Source organism: Cylas formicarius, unplaced genomic scaffold (genome assembly GCF_029955315.1).
Source record: "Cylas formicarius isolate icCylForm1 unplaced genomic scaffold, icCylForm1.1 PGA_scaffold_6__28_contigs__length_40554024, whole genome shotgun sequence".
Lineage (NCBI taxonomy): Eukaryota > Metazoa > Arthropoda > Insecta > Coleoptera > Brentidae > Cylas > Cylas formicarius.
Window position 1 is genome coordinate 32220974 of NW_026844347.1, and position 8363 is coordinate 32229336.

General features: G+C 32.7%; 1 protein-coding gene across 1 annotated transcript; it reads left to right on the forward strand.

The window, feature by feature from the left end:
* Positions 1–372: 372 nt before the first annotated feature.
* Positions 373–2433, forward strand: LOC132703194 (uncharacterized). The gene is made up of 3 exons (XM_060672320.1): positions 373–483; positions 538–704; positions 2247–2433. The coding sequence occupies exons 1-3, from the start codon at positions 373–375 to the stop codon at positions 2431–2433; spliced, it is 465 nt and encodes a 154-aa protein (XP_060528303.1).
* The last annotated feature ends 5930 nt before the right edge of the window (positions 2434–8363 follow it).

The window sequence follows — 8363 nt, forward strand, 5'->3', positions numbered from 1 at the left end:
GGTATGCTACGCCGACGATGCAGCAATTTTCGCAGAAAACGAGAACGACCTACAAAGACAGCTATTCAAGTTCTATCAAGTGTGCCGACAACTTAATATGACCATATCGGTCGAGAAAACAAAAAGCATGGCAATCACCAGGGAACCAATCAGATGCAAGCTCGTAATTGAAAATAAGACCATAGAACAGGTAATGCAATTTTAGTACCTTGGGATGAACATGTCTAGCGGCCACGACCCAACAAAAGATCTAAGGGACCAAATTAACAAAGCATCAGCAACTTCAGGTTGCCTAAGAGAGATTGTCTAGGCCAACGATACATGCGGAAGGACAGTAAGATTAAAATATACAAAACATGCGTTAGACCAATAATGGCGTACGCGATAGAAACAAGAGAAGACACGAACAAAACAAAGAGAATGCTGCACGTAGCCGAGATGAGGGTGCTGAGATCAATAGCTGGCAAAACCAGAAGAGACCATGTAAGAAACACCGACATAAGAGAACAATGCGACGTACAGGATATTGTAATATAGGGAAGGCAGAGAAGAAGGCAATGGTATAACCACGTCAAGAGGATGGGCGAAGATAGATTACCCCGCATAACTCTCGAGGGAATACCAGTAGGAAGTCGTCCTCCCCGTAGACCGCCGAAGAGGTGGAGAGACAGCTGGCAGTCCACATCTCAAGAATTAATACAACGGCAAGCCCGGAATTAACATTTGATCTCAACCAAGTAGTAGAAGAAGAAGAAGAATATTTACAAAAATATATCAAATCGTTCTTTTTCTAACAGCCAGGATGTACAAGATAGGAAAAAAATATTAGTTAGTTGATCTGTAGGAAAATCGTTCTTTGGTTCAAGAATTGCAATCTTCACGTAAAAAGGCATAATATTTTTAAATGTACATGAAGTTACCTCGAACACAATTCTTGGTATAATTAAATAAACGATCTTATGGTAAATTAGCGTTTTATTTCTTTGTTTAGTGATGTAATACAACTTTATTTACCTCTAGGCAAATTCAAATCTATGATCTGTATTCAGTAATAACGGATGTAAGGTTTTTAAAAAGACTGATACTATAGGAAACTGGCTTTACATATTCAGTAGAAAACTGACCTATAATGAAGTTTAGATCGTCAAGATAATAAGGAACGTGTTCGAAGAATATGGAATCCCTTTAGACAAGAAAATCGTATAATTAATTTGCGAAATAACGCCTTTAGCTAGCTGGATATTAAAAAAAAATCGTACATTTCGGAAAACGTATTTATCCCAATTTCAACGTCTTTTGAAATACGCATAGCTAGACCCAGTTGTTAACGACGAACGTATCTTAAACGAGCCTTGAACGTGCAAATGCTCCTCCCTATAAACAAAACAATTTCACGGAAATTACGTCAAAGTGCATTAAATTAGGTACGACAATGAAACTAGGAGTTGCGCATAAAAATGCACAATAGCCATCGACGGGGCAGAGGCACGTATTTAACTCACGACTCGTTTTCGCAGTGGGCACGGACAAACCAGCTCTTGTGCCTTTTTTTAAGTTGCCACAAATTAGAATAAAACGCAGTTGCGAAAATAATATTTTTGGGAAGCAATTTATATTCTAATAGCGTTAGATGAATTTAGAGAAGCTATAGCAATGTTAAATAAAAAAAATTAAAAAACAAAAGCAAGAATTAGTTTTCAAATGTCGTAGATATGCTCTAATTTTGTTTAACAGTATTTAACACGGGCGTCGGGGAGTTTTTTCAATATTTAGAAAAAAATGGAAAAAGTTGAAAAATGAGAAAATCCATTATTTGTTTTGGTTAATCTGCAGTAGTGCATAGGGTAAATTGAAAATACTATCCAATACTTTTTCATTTTAAGTTAGTAATATAACATAAAACCCTAGTTGAAGCTTCGGTTATGACATTTATAGTGTTTATCTTTACAATGATTGGAAACCAGTATTATTCTTCATTCCTCCTGTAACATTGTAGCAAAAGGTTGCCCAATAAACTTTGCCCTTTTTTTTGCAAATGACATAAACATTTCTGAGCGAATATGTTTCTCGCCTTGATAAAAAACTAAGATTTTTAATTTATAATTCCTCAGATATGTTAAATATGCCTTATATATAGAGCAAGGCTAATCACCATAATAACAAAAAGGCCAAGCTCTGCAGGGCGATAAAAACAGACGAAGTTCTAGGGCTATCACACCCAAGTACTGCTTTCTCAAACATTACAGGATCCAAAACCCCATCAGAGAAGACTACAAAAACGGCTTGCCAGTAAGGGCAGACGATTCGAAAACTAAAGAAGGTGTAGGAGCTGGAATATATGAATTCATGACGAAAATAGATTGTATTCCAATGGACAAAACAGCGGTTATTACAGCACTAGAAGACTGTGGAGCAGAAATGATGCGGGATTAACTAGTGTGATTATGATAAATTGATAAACTTTTATGTGCAAAGTGAAAAAAATATTATTTGGTGACTTGGCATTGGATATAGTAACCTATTCGAACGGACGAAGTCGGAAATAGTAAAAATGCTTTCTCTTTATGTGTTTGGTCGGCAGTGGCATTAGCTATATACATCTGATATTTTAAAATCTTAAAATTATTGTAACATATGCAATCAGTTTCATGTTGATCAAACGAAGACGAAAAAGATTCTTAATAAAACAATTCCGTTCTACACTCACAGTCAAGCGTCAATAAAAACTATGCGTTCCAGCAAAATAACATCCAGATTAGTTTTTGATTACCATAAGGCAATTAACGAGGTAGCAAGCCAGAACAAAGTATGTCACAATAGTCACAAAACCCAAACCCACAATCTGCTGTCAAAAAATAGATGGAAAGAGGGGCTCGGAAATAGTGGAGGGGCATATCATGACAGAGACAAGCCAATTGGTCAGTGGTTCATCAGCTAAGTTTATAACAGACCTGCAAATTTATAAATAAAAGAAAGGTCGTACTAATGCATCTAATCTGCTTAGCATGCATCTAAACCTAATGGGAGTGGGGGAAAACACTGAATGCGGATTCTGCCAAGAAGAGGAGGAAACATCTACACGCTATAGCAATGGCCTATCGATAGGCTGCTACGCGTCACCAAAGTAGCGGCAACGACCCGCACCAAGGAGCCACCATGAATGCTGAGCAGTCTAATCAGAGAGACGAACCTAGATAAAGCTCTATAGCTATGGAGAGAGGGTCATTTGCTAACTCTGCCAACTCTAAATCTTAATGAAACTGATGTATTGCGAAGAAGACAATCTCATAGGCAAATCCATTTGACCCAAAAGCCCCAGACTCCAGGCCAAAATCAATCACCATGCGAAACGTCAGCTTTTCTAATAAATAACGCCGACATTCCATTTACAATCATTATCGTCTAATTGCATTGCAAATTTGATTCTTGGCATTCCGGTGCGTCAATTTAATTTAAAAGGTAAATATATCACGAAAACAAAAAAAAATCTTTGCCCGTCGTAAACTAGGAAACAGAAATTACTGTCTTCAAATAAAGCGATAAAGCTCGTTTTACACAACAAAGCAAATTTTTATTGTCGTTTTAATGCGACCGGCCGTTTTGCAATGTCAGTGTCACTTGACTGGGTTTCGCCGGACAGGCCTGCGGACAGCTTTATTGTAATAGCTTAAAATCGAAATTGTTATTACCAGGAATAATAATACGGTAGGCGGTAAACCCTAATACGTAAATTGAAAATTGTTAACAAATTATTCTATTATGATTTTATTGGCCGTTATCTCGATCTTTTGTTGTAAATATCTTTTATCGGGCAACAGATCTGTTAGTATACAAATAGACAAGGCTGACTGGAATTAATACGCAATTACTGTGGCTCGATGATCTATAAGCATTCATCAACAAGCCTGATTGGAATTGAACAGCGGGACAACATTTCATTTCCACGTTGGTCATATTGTTCTTTGGGTTCAGAAATTTTTGGTTTCATAGGCGAAGTTTCGATAATGGCGATATGGTCACAGCCACCTTAAAAATGTTTTATGTTTTTAATAAATTGAAACTAGTCTTTTTTTATTATTAGTAATTTTCTATTATTTGTTTTTCAATTTAATTGTTTTATTTGGTAATTCTTTAATTAATAATCACTGTCCTTTGCTATCTGTCTGTGAGTAAATACGTATAGCAGAAATACGTATATTTTTATTATTATTATTTATTATTATTATTATTTATATTATTTATTATTATTTTATTATATGTATTATATAATTGTTCTCTACTTTAAGAAATCTAAAAATATTTGCTCTTTGTTGTTCTTGCTTGGTCACTTATAACAAAACGGCTACATCCCAAGACAAACAAAAATGATGCCTATAAGTAATTAAACTGCAACACAATAGACACATGAAAAACATTATCAATTATTGTAATTATTATTTTATTATTTGTAATGTTTGATTATCTATATTTTAGTTTTTCCAAAATCAGTTTTGACTGCTCAACGTACGATTTTTCTAAGCACACTTTCAGGGTATTTTTGCAAATGACAAAGATGCTTAACAGAAATATTCTGATTTTTTTTTTAAATGAATTTTTTGACATTATAAAACTATGGTATAATTGAAATTCGTTATTATTATATTATAAATTAGGGAAATATATAAAATTTAACCTTTTTTGAAACTATGCCCAGAGAGAGGTAAGTTTCCTGAATCAATTATTATATTTTGAAAAATTAATTAGATTCCTGCCTTTTTAATATAATTTTTCAATTCAAATTTTATACACCCTGACATTGATATTAATTCGTAGTTATAAAGTTTCATGAATATTTTTCATTTCTATCCAAAAATTATTCCGTACGTTAAGGAATCTAGGCATGTTTGTAGTTTGTTCTCACATACCCGTATTATCTCTAATGAAACGTAATTCATAATATGACAAGTGGACTAAACTTTATACTTAAACAAAAAGTGATGCCTATAAGTAATTATATGGCCCTATAAGCAAAATATTGATAAGGCGACAATGAAATAATGCTGTAGGAGAATGCATTAGGAGATTCAAAGATCGGGAATAGTATATTATGACGTGGAATGCGATGCTTCCCGCACGCTAGATCGGTGCGTAATTTGGTATTTGACAGACCGGAGCAGAAAAAAATCTTTTCAACATACTTTTTAACTCTCAGCGTAGGTTGTCGTCATTTTCATCGGAAAATTAAACCAAATGTGTTTCCGATTTAATACCGTAAACCATTCTTATGCAAATTTATAATAACAATTTACTTAAAGGCAGAAAGTAATTTTCATACATTCCCATAACCATTTGATATTTGAATAGGTTGAACGATTCTCCATATTATAATCTCATAGTATCGAGATGATCTACTTGTTATAGGGATTTAATTATAGTTGTTACTGTTATTTCTTTAACGTTTTGCTACTACTGAAGAGAAAATAAAAAAATTAAAAAAAATATCATAAAAAAATTTACAAGAATAAAAATTACAATAGAAAATACTTGAAATTTGTAATTGTAATAATAATGTAAACTATAACTAGAATATTAATTTGAATTTTGGAGAAAATTTAACTTGAACTGTACTATGACCCTGGCACTCAACTAAACTATAAACTATCCAAAGTTTTCTATATTTATAGTAGGAAATACAATCCTAGTACAGACGTATAATAATCCGAAACAGTCCGTTAAACAGAAATCATTGCAAAATTACATTTACTTTATGCGACTAAACGGATTTTAATTTATACTTATTTAACGAGCTAGCGACAAAAAATATATCGTAAATAAAACGTTTGATAAGGATATGATAAAATTTTATTTGCAACGATATATACCGTAATAAATAACCCAATGGAATGTTTCTGCCGACGTATCCTGTACGCGAACCCAGTGGAAAAAAAGAACGAAAGCCATTTTAGGTAAACACATTTAATCGCATAGTTAATGGGCCAAAAAAATTTGCTTTGCAATAGGAATCGCGACAAAATTAAACTTCAATGCGTTAATCGAATCATTTTACAGTTAAAATCCCCAATTTATTTTTTTTATGTACGCGACGTCGTACAAGAGGTTTAATTTATATTATATTTCTAAAACGATATTCTATATGCGCAGTTATATATAAGTAAGTATGTATACAGTGGAACTTTTTGCCCTGCAAAATATGTTTTCTTTGTATTGTATAGATTGCTTACTTAATGAACGCTTAGTTTGAAAAAAACGAAAAAATAATATTCAGGTAGTTAAATGACCTTAATTAATATTGAAACTCATGTTACGCGAAATACAATGTGACAGCTACGTGACAGATTGGAAATTAACTCCTGTTTCTTTTAATTTCTGAAGTCTCTATTGGCTTTTTATTTTCGAATTGGCATAGGTACCAAAAGAAAGTACTCGTCTACACTCGGTCTTTAAAACACTTGTTTTATTCTAGGATTTTTTTTTACAGGCCTTATTGACGTATCTTTTTTTGGATGGATATTGACTCACTAAAGCTATATGTTAAAAATATTTTCATGTTTTACAGAATGACCCAAATACACGAAAAGTTTTATTTTTAAAAGTTAGTATTTACATATGGTGTCTTAATAACTCTTTGTAGTAAAAATGTTAATTTGTTCATTGTCCATTTGAAGGAATGGGCTTCAAAGCGGTCTTTAAGGTCGCTTGACTTGACCCGACTTGGAACACTGGTATGATGGCAATGTTACTCTAGAAAAATGATATAAAAAATTGTTTGTTATATTTTCACCATTTTTATTAAATTTTCCTTCAAATCAATTCAAGAGTTTTACTTCAAAACGTGAAGAGTTATTGGGCGGTACAATAATATTCGATAGAAAACTACAATTAAACAAGTTTCTATCGTTTTAAAATAGTGATTATTTAATCTAAATTTTTAGAAACTGCAGAAGTTTTAATAAATTTTAATCATAAGATAAAATAATATTCCATTAAAAAAAAACACCTTTGATACTCTTCGTATTTTTAATATTTTTAAATTAGCCGTAATCCTCAATTCGAAATAAAAGGCTTATGTAAAATTAAACACTGTAAGCATAATATTTCGTGTCAATTAAACTAAATATTTTTTAAATTCTCTAAAACATCAAATTATGTCCGCAACAAGCCCGCGGAAGATCTCACTTCGACATGTCAACATCCTATATTTTAGTTACGGAGGTCGGATGCTTTCTGTGGATTTTAGGCGTGTTATTTTGACGTTTGTTAATTCTGATGGTCAAGTTATACGAATGAATTCCTGTTGTTTTGCAAAGATGTATGTTACGAAACGTTGATAAACTTGTTGAGTCACTTGTTCATTAAGTACGGGTCTGCTGCGGTTAGCTCTGGCCGTGACTAAAAAGGCGGTTATCAAACTTGTTGCATAATATACTATTAACATGCTTGGTCATATAGCAAGACTATCTGGGTATTTTTGTCGCCATCGAGCAAAAATCATTTCTTTACAGCGCACTAATGGATAAAATCTCCATACTAGTATTAGAAATTGCAAAAATTTTCATTCTCTTTGATGCAACTTTTTAAGCACAACAACTTTAACTTGTTCATTATGTTTTTTCGCAAGTTTTGTAACAATCATCAGTTGATGTATAAAGACATACCATAAGCCGCCCGCAAAAACACGCAATATTCTTTTTCACAGAACGCGTGCAAAGGAGAAAAACAGATGATATTGCAATTGCATTGCGCGTACTCTTTTGTTGCAGTTCCTCAATTTGTACCGATTTCGTTACAATCTGCGGTTTGCCAATGCGTCTATATAAAAATTTTACCTACCTTTTCGTGCGAAATCAAACTGAAACGATGTAAAAAATAATTATTATCAACTAAGAACATATTTTGTTCCATACAATGAATTTCATACTGGCTGGTGTATAAAACTCGAATAACAATTAACATCTAGGACTTAACAACCAACACACAAATTCAATTCATAATTCATTCATTCAAAATTTAAACTGTTTTTTTTTACATTAACAAACCCAGAAAGCCGAAGATATAAACATTTAGTTGTTTCGGTAAACAATGAAACCTTTTCAATTTTTTTCTTTTCAAAACATACGTGTAGAATTCAGCTACCTGAAAAAAAATGGTCAACAGGTATTGCACAATTAGCAAGTGTCCTAACGATTATATTAATTATAGAAATAGCTACACTTTAGCTTATTTTATTTTTGTTGATTATGAACCACTCTGTATATTCTAATACGGCTTAAAAAAACGACGAGTTTTGGATTGACTAACAAAATTTATTTATCTCAGTACTTGTCGGTTTAATTTCGCACTTTGTGGTCTACCAAAGGAATGTT

Coding starts and splice junctions, on each gene's coding strand:
- LOC132703194 (XM_060672320.1), top strand. CDS start 373: ATGGCGTACGCGATAGAAACAAGAGAAGACACGAACAAAACAAAGAGA. Junction 484..537: donor GCAAAACCAGAAGAGACCAT/GTAAGAAACACC, acceptor ATTGTAATATAG/GGAAGGCAGAGAAGAAGGCA. Junction 705..2,246: donor TCTCAAGAATTAATACAACG/GCAAGCCCGGAA, acceptor CAAACATTACAG/GATCCAAAACCCCATCAGAG.